The sequence below is a fragment of the Toxotes jaculatrix genome, chromosome 22 (assembly GCF_017976425.1).
Source record: "Toxotes jaculatrix isolate fToxJac2 chromosome 22, fToxJac2.pri, whole genome shotgun sequence".
In the NCBI taxonomy this organism is placed as follows: domain Eukaryota; kingdom Metazoa; phylum Chordata; class Actinopteri; family Toxotidae; genus Toxotes; species Toxotes jaculatrix.
Window position 1 is genome coordinate 1,364,554 of NC_054415.1, and position 18,965 is coordinate 1,383,518.

At 43.7% G+C, this 18,965-nt stretch overlaps 1 protein-coding gene across 1 annotated transcript in view; it reads left to right on the forward strand.

Moving 5' to 3' along the window:
• Positions 1-18,965, forward strand: part of LOC121176308 (thyrotropin-releasing hormone-degrading ectoenzyme-like) — a 94,216-nt gene that overhangs the window by 11,717 nt on the left and 63,534 nt on the right. Inside the window, exons 3-4 of the mRNA XM_041030357.1 lie at positions 159-435; positions 14,152-14,278. Of these exons, the coding sequence (XP_040886291.1) occupies positions 159-435; positions 14,152-14,278 (404 nt within the window). The remainder of the gene's footprint in view (positions 1-158; positions 436-14,151; positions 14,279-18,965) is intronic.

The window sequence follows — 18,965 nt, forward strand, 5'->3', positions numbered from 1 at the left end:
GCTCTATAGAGTGTAGTGAACTGTGAAGAAATGTGGTTTGCTGTTTGCTAAGAGACGAGGAAATGAGTATTTTCATATTGATAAAATAAAATCTTTCTTGGTTCTTGTTATTATAGGATAAAGGTGTGTAACACTGTTCACCTGTGTCTCTCACACAGTTACCTGGCGGTGACTCAGTTCAGTCCGATCCACGCCCGGAAGGCCTTCCCCTGCTTCGACGAGCCCGTCTACAAGGCCACGTTCTCCCTCACTCTCCGCCACGACCCGCAGTACACCTCGCTCTCCAACATGCCCGTGGAGAGCAGCTCGCTGTCGGACGAGGACGACTGGGTGACCAATCGCTTCGCGCGAACGCCTCGCATGTCCACGTACTACCTGGCCTGGGCCGTCTGCAACTTCACGTACAGAGAGACGCAGACCGACAGCGGCGTGACGGTCAGTGTCTACACACACTGAACACACACAGTAAAACCAGGAGTCCTGCTGTGACTCTGGTTTCAGGGTTTCTCTGATGAAGCTTTATCCTGAAACATGTCTGCCTTTTCTAACACAACCCAGAATCTTTCAGTGTCACTTCTGTCTTCTCATGTTGGCCACAGACAGAAAACAGGACAACACAGAAACAATAACATGCAATTAAAACATGTAATAATGACAATAAACTGATACACAGGAAGGTATTTTTCTCTTATCTCATGATCCCAACTTAATTATCTTCTTTTCTTCAGATAAGAAATCCTGTTTATTTTTTAAACCACTGATTTCTAAGATCTGATTTAATGAACTCACGATGAACCAAATACCGTGAATGTTGTTGATTCTGTGTTTGCTGTGGCTTCTCTGTTGTGTTCTGGTGCTGCTGTTTGTCTCGAGGCTCAGAGGAAAGACTCTGTGTGTGAATAGATCGAAAAAAACTCTGGGAAAACTCTGATCCTCTGAAATCTGTTTCCTCAGCTTCGATGAGCGGTGCAGTTCAACAGCAACAAAAATCTTTCCTCCAAAATGTGGTTATTTCACATTAGAGGTTTTGTGTGTGAGAGATATTGTCCTTACTGTTGTGACTGGTTTGAAGTGGGCGGCTCAGCTGATGACAGATGACAGTTGGTTTGTTTATGTTGCCAGCACTTTAAATACAATCTGATCAAACCCACAAACAAACAGTCCTGACAACATCACTCTAACCTGTCAGCCAGTCTCTGACTGATGTTGTATGGATTACCTTGGTTTAGGTTCAGACTCCAGAGATTTATCAGAAAAAGAAAAGAAAACCTGTTCCAACCTGAGAGCAGTGCTTTGAAAGATCTGGTTATTACCAGGCAGAGAGGGTTTAAGGAAAGGAATCATGGGAAGTGTAGGATCCAGTGTTTTGGAACTTGACCTGTGCTGCAGGGACTAAAGGTCAGGGTGACTCTGCCTCTGTTGCCTCTGCTAATGTGTCTGTCATGACTCCTCAGCTTTGTGGTGCCACACTAATCACTGGAGCACCTCTTTAAGCAGCTTAACAAGATCAGCATCTGCGCTCATGAGATAATGAGGCGGTGAAGTCATGTAGGTCTCCAGAACACAGTTTGCCATCTTGATAAAATGACAAGTTCAAGTTTTTATCACAGGAAAACAATGCTTGATATCTCCAGATAGATCTTAATTAAACGGTTATTTCAGGGTAACTGGATTAAACTACTGCAGATGGGAACAATTTCTCCTCTCTAACTAATGACTGATTCAGAACCTCTAAAGTCTAAATCTACAGATAAGAGTTTATTATCTTTCACTGATATAATGAAGTCAGACGGCAGCATTTGTTATCTCAGGATAACACGGTAATTAAGATGTGAATGAAGATAATAGTTTGGTATCTTGAGATAGGAGATAATTAACTGTCTTTTGTATAGAGGTGGACACGGTCTCATTCCCTTTCTCTCAGCTTAGCTGTATGAACACACTCGGATTTGATGGAAAACCGAAGGAGCAGGTGTGATCCAGATGTGGACCTGGTGTGGGTTTAGTTTGGTGCTTCGGACCAGACACTTGGAGGAAAGCTGTTCTATCCGTTTTCTCTCTGTGCTTCACAGTGTTTAACATGTCCATCGTGTCTGTTATGATTCTGATTTGAAAGTGAAAGCCGTCCACCGCTGGATTCGGCTGATTTCCCATCATCCTCTAACAACAGAAATATGCACGCGCACGCGTCTGTGTTCTGATACAAGGACAAATACATGCACGACCTTGTTCCTCCTCCTCCTCCTCCTTCTTCTTCTTCCCCTCCTCCGATCATCTCTCTATCAGTGTAATTACAGCCCATCCATCTCGTCTGCCAGAAACTCAAGGACAGCACCACAACACCCGCAAATATTCACACACATACCCAGTGTTAGAGGCTGGTGATGGTTATAAATGACCCAGATAGGAGTCGTCATTAAAACAGCATTTCACCAAAATTATCTTTCAGTAACAAGGAGACACAGGCAGAGTGTGTGTGTGTGTGTGTGTGTGTGTGTGTGTGTGTGTGTGTGTGTGTGTGTGTGTGTGTGTGTGTGTGTGTGTGTGTGTGTGTGTATAAAGTATTTGTAAGGTCGAATCAGTCAGGCTTGTGAGTTTTAGTCCTCATAATGAATAAATTAATCTTTTATTCTTGCTATTTTTACTCACCAAAAACGAAAGCTAACGCTTCCATCACTTCACACTCATCTTACAGGTGAATAAAAGAAAAGGTTACACATCATAACCCTGGTTCTGCTTCAGGTGCTTCAGACTCTGCAGGTGTGACAGTTCTTCTTTTAGAGCAGCAAACGAATATTTATATGAAACATATACTTCCTGAATCCAGGCTTTCTGTGTGGACTCCGCTGCATTAGCAGTGTGTATTATATCAGCTGTATCATATTAAGAGTGTGTATCTCCTCATCTCAGATGATTTAATGCTCATTAACCAAAACTAAGTACTGCATCATACAGATGTGGGTCTCAGAGTTATTAACCACGTTAGCATTAGCTCCAAATAAGCTACAATAACAAAAGCTTCTTCCAGCCCACCTTCTGTTTGACTTTACTCTGCTGTTTGCCTGTGAATGGACTCCAGCCCCTTGTGATCCTGCACAGGATAAGTGGGCACAGATAATGAACGAATGGATTTTCCAGGATGTCAGGATCTGCTCCCGTTTCCCACCAGCAGAGCGTACTTAGAGCTGATGGTTCCCAGATATGAGATGTTAGCAAATTACTTAGTAATTTATACATTTATGATTTTACTTAGAGACATTAAGCTGCTCCCCTACTTGGTAAGAAGCAGACTCAGATTAGATTATCATGATGTAGAGTCCTACATCACATAATATGCACTGCACTGCAATATCATTACAGTACTCAATAAGACTAATTTAACTCGCAGTAAAACTCCGAAAATTGCTTATTCTCCACCTTTTCCACCACATCCAGGTCCTAATTCACTTTATTTGAATATATTAGGTTGTGTGAACTCATGATGTATTTGTTGCCTTAAAATGGGATAAATGCACATGAACCCAATCAGAAAAATATATTTAACTCAGCCTGGGAAAATGCGTGTACTGGGATAATTCTCTGAGTACAGGTCAGATACACATGGATCCACACAGGGATCTGAAAAAACGAAACACCCGGAAAATCAAATCTGCAGATCGATGAAATTCAAACAAAGTTCAAGTTGCTAGAAAACAACAACAAACAAACTGCAGGGAACTGTGAAGAAGACGTGAACATCCTGAGAAAGTCAGCAGTCGTGCTGATGAAATTCCTCAGTGTTTGTATTGATAAATGTTGAATGACTGGACTTTTCTTCCATGAACACGTAGATGACAGACTGTTCGTTCTGGTACATACTCTCAACACCGTGGAAGGACAGGTTTAAGTGTGAGATTGTCCTGGTTGAATAACAGCTTTTAAAAACAGGATATGATTCTATTTGCAGACAAAAAGCGTGCAGGGCATGAAAGAGATCCAGGAAGCAGCATATTTACAAACAGTTGCTGGGTACACTCTCTGTGTCTCTGTTACAGCATCGCTCTTATATTAAAATCCTTGTTTCAGCCTGAAGGCAGTGGAGACGCTGCTGTCTGTTTGCAGAGCAGCTTCCTTTGACAGAAACATTAATCCTCCCATCCCTCCATCCTCCTCCTCCAAACCTCTGAAAGAAACAGCTTTATATGATGGAGGGGAAAAAAAAATCCCTCCATCCTCTTCATAACCGCTGAAACAGCTTCATCTGACAGAAACATTCATCCTTCCATCCTCCTCAAAGCAGCAGAAAGAAAAGCAAAGCATCCGTTGACATGTTGGACCGAGAGCAGGAATTTAGTCTCTGTAGAAATGACGCAGTTTACCCTGCACAAACCCGAGTGCTGAGTTTTACATTTAAAGATAACTTCAGCCTGTCAATCATGCTGTCAGTATCTCACTGCTTATGTGTTTATTCCATTTTTCATTGTACGTTTACATAAAATGAATGAGGCAGCTTTTACTTGCATTAACTATATTTTCATCAGCTGACTGAGGAAGTGATGGAAATAAAGTTCAGTCGCTATGAAAAGTGTGTTTGTTTGGACTTTGGGCTCCTTACTGGACCTGTTTGTCTTCGTGGACAGCCGTCTCTTCTCTGTGTGAAGGAAACCACTGTACGACTTTAGCTCTGCCTCTGGCGTCTGGATTTGGGCTCTGTCCCCTGTGTTCCTGTTAGCCTGCTGACTCCAGCCTTGACAGGAAACTATGGTGTTGCTGTGTGGTTGCTTTTCCCAGGCGTTTTGTTCGGGTTTTACTTGGAGGTCATGTGGTTGTTGCTGTAATGTAGCTCGGAGCTTGTTAGCGGGACTGTTAGCTGGTGGCTTGTTCCTGAGCGGTTGTTAGGGTGTTCACGGTGGTTACCAGGGTGTTGCTCACACTGTTAACTTTTCCATCCGTAGAAATAATTATACCGTTCTTAAACATACAGAGAAGGTTAATAAGTCCAGAGTATCAATAGATTTATTAGGCCATTTTGGAGACTACGTTAATGAGTCAGAAAATAAGGCAGAGTAACAGCTGAGTCGGTGCTTAAAAACTCATTTAGGTTGGCATTAACACTTTAAACAGTTTTTATGATTGTAAACAAAAACCACATTTTTTATGCACCAAAACAGTGTAAACACAACATAAATGTCTCCGGATGAAGGAATTGTTTCCATCTTTTTGATGATCTGAGCTGCACAAACACATCTTCAGTAGTCTGGGACACTTCCAGCCTTCATTGTCAACTCAAATTCCTTCTCTTGTCCTCCTTTCAAAGCGTCCTTTCTCTGCCTCCTTCAGAAACAGCTGTTTATCTTTCTGTCTCTGCATTGTCTTTCTAATGTGTCGCTGTTAGAATCTCTGTTCCTGTAATGAGCTGCTTTCCCTTCAGGGAGGATTAAAGTCTGGCAGAATACAAACAAACAAACAGTGTGTGATGACCCACTGAGCAGCCCCCAGTTCAATGAAACCCCCATCTTTCAGCCATTTAGCTCGTTATTCCTTCATCTTTGTCATTTCGCCGACTGTCAGCGTCATAAAGCAAAGACTGTTGGTGTTTATCCATCAGCTAATCACAGCTGTGAATCTGGATGTGAACAGGTTTCTGTCTGCAGCACATCTGCTTTTAACAAGACTCAGACACAAAGCTTCAGACCGTGAGGATCTGTCACACTGAGCGATTACTGAGAGGACGTTCCCCGTATTCAATCTGACAAAAAACTAATTCAGTAGGATATAACTCTGATTAATAATTTTTAAATAACAGTGGAAACTATTGGAAATAACTGAGCCTTTTTAAAACAAACTTTTAAACTACAGACGAGGAGGGTAACTCATCCTCGTCCTTGTTTGATATATCCCTATATTACAAATCAAAAAACACACAATAACTTTTTATTAAATTCCTTCAAAGTTTTACTTCATAAATTATATGAGTTTTCGATGGAAACATGGATGGAAACTGCAACTTGACTGGTTGGCAGAGGCATAAAACCACAAGACAGTAGTTCTGGTTGTAATTATAATTATAATGGTCTTAACGTTAACATTTTCTAATAAAGAAAAGCAAAACTGCATCTGAGCAGAGTCCTTCCCTCCCAGGATCAAATGAGGCGGGAGAAAAGTTGGGGATTTTGTGGCACTATAACATAAAATCCAGGAGACTACCATTAAACTCCTGTAATGATATTAAAGGTCACATTAACATTCCATAATGATAATAAAGGTCACGTTAATGCCCTGTAATGATAATAAACTGTAGGTCAGATTAGTATTTTAAAATGATAAAGGTCACTTAAACATTAGGTTTTTCTGTGGCACCCATTACTTTAACCAAAGTTTAACAACATAGGTAAGTCCAGCTCAAAAGACGAGTGGACGGGTGGATGTGTCTCATAGGAGCTGTAGTTTAATGCAAACAGACGTTTCAGTCGTACGCACCCATTTAATTTAGAATACAGAGATACTGATCAAAATACCCTGTTAGAAAAAAACTGAAGAATGATGACAAGAAAATATGATAACAAAGGTAGAACTCAGTTCAACATATAAAAAATAATAAGTTGAATTATTTCGCAAATTATTTGACGTCTTTGTTGTTTAAGTCGTTCATTATACGAACAAATCACAACAAGCAGTTCACACCACAAAGTGTCTCAGTGTGTTTCAACACTGAGAACTCAGCTTGGAAAATGATCTTTTTTGTGTTTGATTGCTGTAATTTTCTTCGAGCTGTAAGAGGCTGCAGCTGCACCTGTCCTTGGTTACTAATTTTGCTTTTCTGACGCCATTTTCAAATATTAATCCATCAAAATGTCTGATCATGAAAGTCCCTGTGAAACTTAAAGGGCCCCGCAGCCTCACCCCACCCCACCCCCCTCAACCTGGGAATCAGAACTTCCTTAAGGTAAACATAGCCCTTTGATTTGTCGTCCCCGCAGGATAAATTTGAGGAGCAGGCACACTGATGGAATAGGAAAGAAGAAGAAAAATCATATTTGTGCCTCAAAGAATCGATTTCCGCTCCCCTCTTTGCTTTCCTCTCTCGTCAAATATCGGATAGTTTTACCTCCTTGGGCCGTCAAACATTGCTCACATTAAACAATGTGAGAACCGAAAACTAAGAGCAACACACACAGCGGTGTTTGACGTACATCAAAACACCCACGTCTACCGTCCTGTTTCCCAACATCTACAGGAACCATCCCTTCACAAAAGAAGCACGATAGACACATCAGTGCTACCTGCACCTTCAATAAGTCTTTGGGTGATTTCCCAGAGCTCAGACATCTGCAACCTGTAATGAGCATCAGACTCTTATTTGTTTTAAGATTCTGAAAAGTAGTGGATGCAGGACAGGACGTTGTCTCTCTGTAGAGGAGGTGGTGTCATTCACCAGAAGCTGCATGTTGCCTCTGTCGGCTTTCTGTTCATGCTCTGGTCCTTCTGCAGTCAACAATCATCTCTTTTGTCTTGCTGACACTGACAGAGAGACTGTTATCCTTGCTCCAGCTCTCGGGCTGTCTCACTTCATCACAGTGGTGTCGTCAGCAAAAGTGATGATATGATTGGACAGGTGTGTGGCGCTGCGGTCATGGGTCAGCAGTGTTTGTTATGGAGGGAGCAGTGACTGTCTGAGGCCTGTTGATCTCAAAGTCACTGTGAGGAGAGAGAGAGAGAGTGTGTGTGTGTGTGTGTGTGCTCGCCCTCTCTCAGCAATCGTATCAGTTGCTAAACCATCCATCAAATTACCGTGGCAACCGAGCGTCCATCACCTCATCCATCATCCAAGGGCGACAAACGGAGCGACAGAACGCAGCGAGAGATGTCACGGACGAGTGGAGAGATAACAAGGAGAGAGGATAGGAGGCAAAGGACGTAAGGAAGAGAAAGAGGAGAGAAAACAGACGAAAAAGTGCTTACATGAATCGACAGATGAGAGTAATGAGGGAACCCTGTGCGTTTGTGTTTTTATCTACTCTTTTTGTGTTTGTGTCCTGTTTGTTCAAACTTTGAATAATGTGCAGCTTTGAATAGAAATGTCACTGTTGCTTTTGTGTTTCTGATGTTGATTGAGCGACTGATGAGGATAAAAGGACGTTTCAGACGTGTCTGCCTGACCAGACATCTTAAAATCAAATCAGGGATGTGGAGTGGCAGCTCCTCCCTGCTGCTGTAAACTGAATCTGCCATTTACATGTGTAGCAGTGTGATGCTGTGCACCACATTATGAACAGGGCTTTGTAAATATGCTTCTTTCATTTAAAACATGAAAGGAACAGAGGGCTTTTATTTTGAAAAAAACAGTGTAACATTACTCATAGATGCAACAATTGCTCCGACAACAGGGGCAAAATATGAATATGGATTATGAGCTCATACAACCACTGGATTTTTTGTGGCGAACACACACACACACAGACACACACACACACACACACACACACAGACACACACACACACACACACAGTGCTGTGATCTCAGCAGCAGCACAGCGTCTCCTCCTCGATAACAATGGAGGAGACAGGAGAGAAACGGAGGAGGGCTGATATTAGGACACTCTTTTTTCCTCAAAACCAAGTAAGTTGTGAACCACTGGGTAATGTTTTTTAAGTTTAATGTTTTTTGAGTTTAATGTTTTTCGAGTTTAAAGTTTGTTGTTTGCTAGTTTTCCAACTAATCCTAAGGTCATGTTGTTGCCTGCTAGCTAGCTAGCTAGCTAAGATAGCAGCAGACAAGCTAATCCAGGGTTAGCTGAACGCGACAGCACGAGACATTTTAATTTGACTTTTATCAGCTGGAATTTATTTAATTCATGTACGAGATGATTTCAACATGAACGCGAGGCGTTTCGCTGCAGTCAGAGATCAGAAAGCGCTTTGGGCTCTCGGCTCAGTCTGACCACAGGCGGCGGTGAAGCGATAGTCGCCTAATTGTAGTTATTTGTCGGGTAATTCATAATTCCTCCCTTCAGGATCTCAGAAGACGCAGAGAGCGAAGCAATTAACAGACGTCTGTCTCTGGATTACATGAAACTGCTGAAGGGTAAAATGATCGTATGAATAAAGGCAGTTAAAAACTTGCTGAAATGTGAATTTGATGCAGTGACTGAGGCAGATAAACAGGTAACAGTTATTATACCATAGTCAGGATTCAGCTTGACATTTTAAAACGTGTTGTCCAGGCCTGGGGGCCAGGTGAATGGAAAAGGGCATACATGTCCATAGTGGATAAGCTCAGAGTGAAAATTTAATTTTCAGTGGCAGCTGCCTGAATTTTGTCTTTTCACCGTAACGTGCTGCAGAAACTGGCCCATGAATGGAGCTTTAGCGGTGCAGGCAGGTGGGTTTGGTTGTGATTGGCTGTTTTCCTGTTTCCACTCTTTGTGCTAAGCTAAGCTAACTGGATGCTGCCTGCAGCCTTCTGTTTAAAAGGCAGATGCAGTCAGATCATCTCATATTTCTTTAAACAAATGTAAAGTTAATAAATTGATATTTTAAGTTTAAATTGTTTTAATGCATAAAGCTTTGACAGGCCGTTTTCTGACTGGCTATTTTTAGAGACAGGCCGTTCCAGTAGTGCTGGTTTGATGGTATTTTGGTGAGAAGCCTCCTTGTTTTTTTTGATCTGCTCCAGTTTGCTGTGATAATTTGCAGCTGCTGCTGTTTGCCGTTAATCTGCTTCACGTTCAAAGCTTTCCAGCAGTTCAGGGGGAATAATCCCTTCACCTCCTCAAAAGGATTTTACTGTGAAATATGTGAAGAAAGTGTTTATTTCATTAACAGCAGTTTAATTCAAGATGGCAAAGTAGAAGCCACTGGATTAAGTGATGAATAGAAATGGTATCACTGTTAAAAATAGAAACTCAAGAGCAGCAGACTGGTGAGTGTTGCGTGACTCTGTTGTACTGATTAGAAGTAATGTAGAATTTAACACGAGAGCCAGGCAGATCATTTAAATTCTGGTGTTGATAGTCTCTAAGTGGACAACTTCAGTCGAGACAAAGTCCCTCAGATGTTAATGTGTAGAAGGAGGTTGGATTTCAGACTCTGAGGTTTGGTTTTATTTGTCAGTGATTGGTCAAATCTGTAAACATTCCTGATTTATAGATGATGATCGATGAGAATAAGTGAGTGAAAATGGAAATTCCTCTCATGGAGCAGGAAGGTGCGGCCTGAGCAGTCTGTCACAGAGCTCAGAAACATGACCAGCAAACTTTCACGCTCACGTTCTCACCTGGGAGCAATTTAAAGTTTCCGCTTCAGATGACCTGCATGTTTTTAGACTGTAGCAGGAAATCCACGCAGACACGGACAGAACATACGAACTCGGCGGGTCGGGTTTAAACCCAGGACTTTCGTCTTGTTAGGCGGCAATGCCGACCACTGAGCCACCGTGCAATGGTTTTAGCTCAGCTGAGGCTGTGTGTTTCAGTCCTGGGAGACACAGTGAATGTGTATATGCTGATACTTTGAAGTGTGATTGTCTCACACCCCCCCCCAAACTGAAAAATGTAATGTGCCCTGGTTTCTCCTCACCTGGGAGAACATGACTGGAGGCGTTTCAGGAATCCTCAGGAGATGATACTCAATTCAGCAGCTCACTGCCAGTCCATCGAAAGAGGCTACGATTTCAATAAAGCCTCCACTTTCTTAGCAGATATTCACTCTGCTGGCTGCCGCGCTCCGAGATGAGTTCTGGTGGAGGAAGGAGAATGTGGGGAATAAGAGGAGAAGAGCTTTAAAACGTTAGAATTTTTATTGGAAAATCAGTCCTGCTGAGGGAAGTGAGGAGTAAAGGAGAGGAGGATGAAAACAAGAGGAGGAGCAGGACTGTGACGAAGCACTAGCACAGCTTTAGCACGTGTGGCACCATCAGTAATAATATCAGTACTCATTAATATTTGCAGCATCAGTGTTTGTGATGCTTTCCTTCACGTTTACTGTCTGATGTTGTCGTCCTGGTTGTTCAGTCTGTAAATACACATAACATCTGTCTGTGTGTCTGTCCTGGCGGAGGGACAGACAGACTCGTCCTCAGGTTTCTATCATTGTTCGCTGATAAAGGGTTTTCTCATGGAAATATACAGTATATTATAGTGACACTTGTCTCTCACAGTGGTGACAGATGACTCTGCAGTGGCATCACATGTTCAGCCAGAACGCAGCTTAATAACACGCACACTTGTGCAGTTTCACAGGAGTTTTTATGTGACACGAACACGGTGGAACCACCTGGTCTGCTCACAATGTGTTTTTACAGCTGTGAGGAAAACACACTTTATTAGAGAGGAAGTGAAACAGAGAGAGAGAGAGAGAGAGAGAGAGATAGCAGAGTGACAGAGCGATGTTTACCTGAGCGAGAGAGAGATATGGCAGGGATACAGCCGCATTACATCATGATGTGACTGTGTATATGTGTGTCCACTCGCCTCCATCTTTATGTGAAAAAGTGTGTGTGTGTGTGTGTGTGTGTGTGTGTGTGTGTGTGTGTGTGTGTGTCTGTGTCTGTGTGTGTGTGTGTGACAGCCAGTCTCAGCTGACAGTCAGTTGGTTTCTCTCTCTGACAGTAAAACCGTCCAATAAACACAGTTGAGTTGTATCTGTGTCCAGGCAGATGTTGATATACACAGTTTGATCAGTGACTTCACCACCTCCCATCGCCACGGTAACGTTTGCCTGTCAGCTGATGGAGTCTGTGTGTAATTAGTCTGTGGCTCAGCCTGATTAACTGCTCCATCCATCACACAAACACAGAGCTGGCAGCTTGTTGTCAAACATTTCCAGAGATTCTCAGCAGATCCACAGGCTGGTTCTGGATTTTCCTGTGTGACCATAATCACACTAACTCACGCAGGCCCTGTTCTGCTGTGCTGGAGGTGGACGGTGAGGTGGATGGTGTCTGCCTCCCCAGAGCAGAGCCAGTCATATTACAGCTAAACTGACGGTGCGCCGTGTTCCCAGGGTGATGCTGGGAAATAAGACGGTGACGTGTTAAACCAGGGTCAAACAGCAATTACACCTCACAGCCTGCAGTGTGTGGACTTTGAAGGTCTCTCCGCTGATGTTACGCACCACAGCCTGTTTACAGGTGCTGGGGGGGGGGCACTGGTGATGCCACCACCCTCAGGACAAACTCTACGTGGTTTAACTCCACTAAAAAGAGCAAAATCGTTGTGTTTGCTTTGTCTAATACTTTAAAACACACAGCTGAACTGATGCTAGCAGAGGCCAACACTCTGACGTCTGAGTGCAGTTTGACAGTATGTTATACAGTGAGATTAGCCCGGAGTTTGACATCAAACTCTGGATGTCGATTGGATCAGGCAGTTACAGCAGCTCATTTTCTAAAAGCCAAATTGCTTTTAGCTCAGAAACCCTTTTTTTTTTTTTTTGGACTCCGATGGAGCAGATGTCTGTCCGTCCTTCAGCCTGAAACAATCACTCCAGTTAAAGAATCAGTTGGGAGCCACTGAAGCGAAGCCGTTCTGACAGAAGTGCAGAATCACAGGAGACGAGCAGATTCATAGCACGGTAACGAATAATAAGTTGGTTTCAAAGCCAGTTAAAAGATACAGTTTTACAGAAAATGCTCTTGTGTGTTTGGCGCACGTGAACGATGGTTGGCCGATCCACCAGTTTGGTCCAGACTGGAATGTCTTTACAGTGATTGGCTTGAAATGTTTTACAAACATTAATGAAGAATTGTGTATGAAGATATTTGTTGACTGGTTGTGTTCATGTTCTTCTCAGGATGAACTGTAATAACCTCACTTATGTTTGTCGGTAGTTCGGTTGTTGTATTTAACTTTGTGATCATGTGATGTGTTTATTGTGATGGTGGACACGGTTGAAGCAGCTGTAGTGGCCTCATGTGTACTGCGTAGTTTAAAATGTCCTTGTTTCTGGGTTTTAATCTGAGCTACATGACACTTCGCACGTTGCCGGTCGCTTTGTTTTTTAATAGTTTAGCCCGGTGGAGTGATTCTCTGTCAGAGAGCAGAGGGTGGAGAGAGAGGCTGCTCTGTTAGCGAGGTGTTGTGATTGTCAGTAAATAAGAACGAGTTGCACTGAGCAGCCCGTCCTTTTGAGTTTCCTTCTCCCTCCAGCCTGATATTAGATGTAAAGCAGTGAAAAGTTAAATGTCAGTACTGAGATTTCCATCTGTACCGAATAACAAACCGTTCTGCAACAACAGATAATTATTTTAAATTGTAGCCTACATCCCACCCACGGTGATGTGAGTGTAATTCATGGCTGTGGAGCTTCAGGGACACGCACACTGTCAGCGTGTCGTCCTGTTGTTCTTTCAGCGAGGTCACTGCACTACCCGAGCGTGCTGATAGGCGGGGGGCAGTCATGTGACCTGGGGGTATTGATTATTGATCGGGACGTTTGGCAGATGAGTTTTCGTGTGTGTGATGGTGACGGACAACTTATCGCTTTCCCTCACATGATCTGATCACACAGCCGGAGAATCTTTAACTGAATGAAGCTGCGGCCACAGTGCGAGTCTTCGTCCGGTACAATGATGAGAACAAACCCAGCACCAGCATTTTGTTTTCTCTGTCTCTGAGAGTCGATTGTTTTTCTGCTCCGTGAGCCTCTCGACTCCGGAGACCTGAACACGATCTCGGCCTGATTCGGTTATCCTCTCCGTGGAGTCGACCAGATCAGCTCTGGGCTGATTCCATTTCTCTTTTTTCTCTGTGCACAAAAAAAAAAATCCCTCAAATTAAATTTCTGTCTGTGCAGATTTGAATTTAAACTCAGCCTGACTGTATTATTTCCTCTGTAGCGTTTAATGTACACGCAGCCTTGTTCTGTTTGTCTCCTCGAAGATTTGATCCTAAACTCTGCCAAATTTAATTTCTGTCTGTGCAGATTTGAATTTAAACTCAGCCTGACTGTATTATTTCCTCTGTAGCGTTTAATGTACACGCAGCCTTGTTCTGTTTGTCTCCTCGAAGATTTGATCCTAAACTCTGCCAAATTTAATTTCTGTCTCTTGGATTAATTCCATTTAGTTTTCTCTGGAGCTGAGCATACGCTAATTCCATTATTCTCTCTGTATTTGTGTTTAGCTCCATCTCTATCAGATTCAGCCTGACTCCTCTGCATCTTTGTCTTTAGATCCGTCTGTACGCCCGGCCGGACGCCATTTCCAGCGGAGCAGGGGACTACGCTCTCCACATCACCAAGAGGCTTCTGGGATTTTACCAGGACTACTTTAAAGTCCAGTACTCACTGCCCAAGCTCGGTAAGTCTGCTGACGACTTCTTCTTCCTTTGACGTTGTTTGGTTGTTGTTGTTGTTGTTGTGAGGTTTTGGTTGCGTCCCTCTTTGTCTTGCCAACATCACTCCAGTGTGTCCATATTCGGCCAAAGGCAGGAAGAAACACCCTGTTCCTCTCATGTTTGATTTCCTGTCAGCATTCATTAAATAAAAAACACAGTGTTAACCTTCTCCCCCTGCTGATCCAAATGAGGAAAGAGAAAACAGCTTCCCCTCCTGGGCTGCCTGTTTTAGGGAAGTCAGCCAGCTCTTTGTCCTTTGCACAATTACCTTTGGGTTCATCAATTTGTACCCAGATCAGGCGCAGAAAACACTCTGTCCTCCTTCTCCGCCTGCGTGTCAGGGGGCTGTACAGTGTGATTAGGTCTGGGAATTGAACCTCCGACAGCCGTTTGTGTTCAGACATTAAACACTGGTGCATTTGAGAGTTTGAGCTTATTTAGTTAAATCTTTATTTGTACTAAGATGTGTTTATACTCAGCAAAGTAAGGTATCAGAGTAAATACTGCTCCTGTTGCACTGAAACTTAATGCAGCTCTGTCTTTTTCATCCTGCTCATTTTTAGATTCATGAAGTAGCTGGTTATGTAATTAAGCAAAGGAAACTGAAGGTGCTTTTGTCTTCATTTCTGTGGAAACTGGCTGAAGTTGGTGCAGTCAAAGGAATTTAACCGAAGCAGTGAAGCTGCAGCAACAAAGAAAAGCTGAAGCTCAGTTCAGACAGAGCGCTGAAAGGAGCCGGCTGAGGTGGTGATCGTCCAGTTTTCTGATTTTCAGCTAAACTTGAAAGTTGGTGACTGGAGTCGAAGTGGCCGTTAAAATGTGTCGCTGAGAGACACGGTCTTTGTTTGTGTTGTGAATGTCCTGAAAGTTTTGGTTCGGCCGAGAGACACGGTCTTTGTTTGTGTTGTGAATGTCCTGAAAGTTTTGGTTCGGCCGAGAGACACGGTCTTTGTTTGCGTTGTGAATGTTCTGAAAGTTTGGTTCGGCTGAGAGACACGGTCTTTGTTTGTGTTGGGAATGTTCTGAAAGTTTGGTTCGGCCGCTCCCTAACCGCGATGTTCAGGCAAAACTCTGAGCTCCGTGTCGCTCATTGACTCACACCAGTATAATTAGTGGAACACTTTGTAGTGTAACTCTATAATACAACAAAGGGACACAGTGAATGTTTGTAGAGATATTATCGTTTGTCTTAGTGGACGACAGGTTTTCCTTCTCGCTGTGAAACGTTCAGCTCTCAGCTGCAGCTCAGCCCGACCACGTTTGGTGTTTACACTCCCGTCCTTCCCGTCCAAGTTAATGAATCGTGTCAGAGCAATCGAATTTCCTCTCCCCGTCCTTCTCCTTCTTCTTCTTCTGTCTTCATAATTGTTTGTGTTTTACACTTCTGTCCTGCCAGAATTAATTAGCTGTGTCACCGTGGTGCATTTCCTTTTTCCTCTCTACGCCCAAACAAGCTAATGTGATCACTGCGGCTCCATATTGCGTATGTCAGGTCCCTCCTTCCTGTCCACATTCATTCATCACATTAGAGATCCACTTTCAGTCAAAGTTTGCTGTTTGTTTCCATCCGCTCAGATTAGCTCTGACATTTTCTTCCTCTTCCTGACCTTTACACTGACATTAGCTGCATTAACAGGCGGCTCCATGCTGAGTTAAAAGTGAGGTCACATCCAGTGGTCCAGCCCAGGTGGTACAAAGATGTCAGGTGAAGATTTATTTTCTCCAAGATACCAAATAATCAGTTACTCAGAGTCTCAGGTGTCAGTGAAGCTTTGTGAACGGGTTTTGACGTTGTAGAACATTTATTCTTTTAAATAAACAAAATGGAAATCCACTCCTAAAATCACTGCTGCTGAAAAAGCACTTTAAGCAGAGACGGCTGAGCAGCGTGTTCAGGACTCAAACCACCTGGAGACAGAAAGTTCTGGTTTAAACCAGCACACAACCTGGTGCTGCTAATCAGGAGGCTCCAGGCCCAGGTAGCACCGATGCCCTCGCTCAGCCGTGCCCTTCAGTAAACCTGCCACACCTGGCTCCGCCGCTCGTGCCAAACTCGTGATGGATGACGCACCAGAATCCACCCAAGTGCGCTGGTCTGAGTCCAGGTGCCGACGTTTTCCCGAAGCTCGGGCCATGTGCTTCTAACTGGATCTGATTCTCAGTCCAAACCAGCCCATGCTCACTTTCCTAAAACCGAGCCAAAAGAGGCAACAATATGTGAGCCAGAGCCAGGAAATGTGTGGTCCTGCGCTGAGCCAACACTCTGCATTTGTTGTAGGTATCCTACAGGGAGGGATGCTTTCAGCTTTTTTATCCACACAATCTCTGGGACGCAGATTGTGACACAAATGGACAGAAGAGTCTCGGTGGTCCTCTTCTAATGTAATTATGATATGAATCATCATTTGTAGAAAACTTTTCAAAACCCAGATTGTTTCACAAAAGTAAGAAACCATTGTATTTTACAGTAAAGATCATGAAAGCAGTTCCATCAGCAGCAGCTCAAAGAACAGAAAGTTCACATAAAATGAAGAGAAACTCTCCATAAAAGAGTTTTTTTCTTTTTTAAAGAAGTGATTTCAGAGATGATTCCAGCTCAGCCAACCTGAGCCTCAGGACTCTGACTGTGAAGACTCTGTGCACTTTAATCAATGATGCTGAATTAATAAGACCTTAAAATGAACTGTAGAAATTGTGGGGCCGCTGTTTTCGTCTGTTTACTGCTCAGTTCTGATCCGTTTGCTCAGTCAGTGGATTTTTGGTACAGACTGTTTCATGAGTCAGTGCAGGAGGAGATGCAGCACAGGTTTCTAAAATAATGTCTTTAATAGTTAAACCAGATTGTATTTTTAAAATATTTCTAACAGAATGAAGAAGTGAGGTGTGTGATTGTAGGATGATGCTTCATAACCTGAATGTGCAGAGACGAGTTGCTGCTTTGCTTTCTTGGCCCGGGAGGACGGATGTCCTGGCCCAAGAGTTAGAGTTCAGGTGTTTGAGGTAGCAGATGGAGTGAAGACAGACGTTACGCTGTCAGTCCATTGGTCAGTCTCAGTGAATCTCGTGGTTCAGGATCCTTCTGTTGTCTGTCCGTATCTCCCATCATGCCGTGCTGTGCTCGGAGATCCAGCAGGAGCTGATTTAAAAAAAAAAAAAAAAGAAAAAGCTGATGAGGAAAAATTGTTCAGGTGGCTGAGAGTGTTTCCACCATGGTCCTGAACTAGAGTCAGACTCTCAAATAGATGGATGGAGTCACCGGAGGGTTCCTGTGTTATTGTGCCAAACAGTCCCCACATGCCCTCACAGCTCCGTGTTTGGGAGCTCTGAAACTCAAATAAGCTAAAACTCAAGTGTCAACTGTGTGTGTGTGTGTGTGTGTGTGTGTGTGTGTGTTTGTGTAACTGCAGTCTTCCATTATAAATCTGCTTTGTGTGTGTCCACACTGTTCATTTACATCCATCCACATAACCATGGAGTGTGTGTGTGCATTCATACTGATGTTGACATCAGTCTCTTCCACGCCTCCTACCCCAGCCCACTGTGTGTGTGTGTGTGTGTGTGTGTGTGTGTGTGTGTGTGTGTGTGTGTGTGTGTGTGTGTGTGTGTGTGTGTGTGTGTGTGTGTGTGTGTGTGTGTGTGTGGGTCCCAGAGCCTCAGGGCTCCATCTGTTGTCATGCAGGGCATCGAGCTCCCCTGAGAGAGCGAGAGAGAAATGATGAGCTGAGATCCAAATTTAAAGGGACAGAGGGAAAAGCGTCTGTGTTCAGACGGACGAAGATACGGATCAGGACGACGAAGAATAACAGTCAGAATCATTGAGTCTTTTGTCCCATTGGAGACAAGCCTGAGGATGTCCATCTGTGTGTCCAACTCAGCCTCGACCATCCAGAGGGACGTTCACTTTGCTGTGGATATTCATGGTCCTCAGATCGTGAACCTTAATGACACCTGGTGTGTGGAAAGCTGGTAGTGAGACAAAGTGTTAGGCAGGAAACAAAGAATGAAGCTCTCTCCTTTCCTTTTCCTCCCAAATGAGCAGAGCTGCACGACGAGAGCTCCGATTCAAACACTACGACTGAGGAAGTACCAACTGGTGCTCAGTGAGCTGTTTAAGCCAAGTCTCAGAGCAGATAAGTCCAAGTCAAACCCAAGTCTAAACTCTGTAGCTCAGGAAATGACAGTTCCAGTGGAGCGTTCCTTCCTTCCATCTTTCTTTACTTCCCTCTTTCTTCCACTTTTTAAATGAAACCCAGAGACTGGAGCTCCGTGGCTTTCTCTCAGTCCCAGCCCGGGAGTTGGTTTTTCGCTCATTCTTTTCAGTCCTGGAGTGAAGATAACTGAAAAAGAAGCGATAGCGGGCCTCTCCGGGCTTCCGTAGGAATTCATTTGACTGTTGCAGTGGAGCAGAAATCTTGCAGCAGCAGAGCGAGCAGGGGCTCAGGTGATCCGACCGTCAGGAGAATTACACTGAATATCTGAGTGTGTCTGAGCGTGTGTGTGTGTGAACACGCCAAGTGGACTAATGCGTTCTGTTGAGTTCTGGCTCCATCTGGGATCCACAGAGACACACACCCAGCACCGCCTGAGGTCCAATACCCACACACACACACACAGAAACACACACAGAAACACACACAGAAACACACCTAC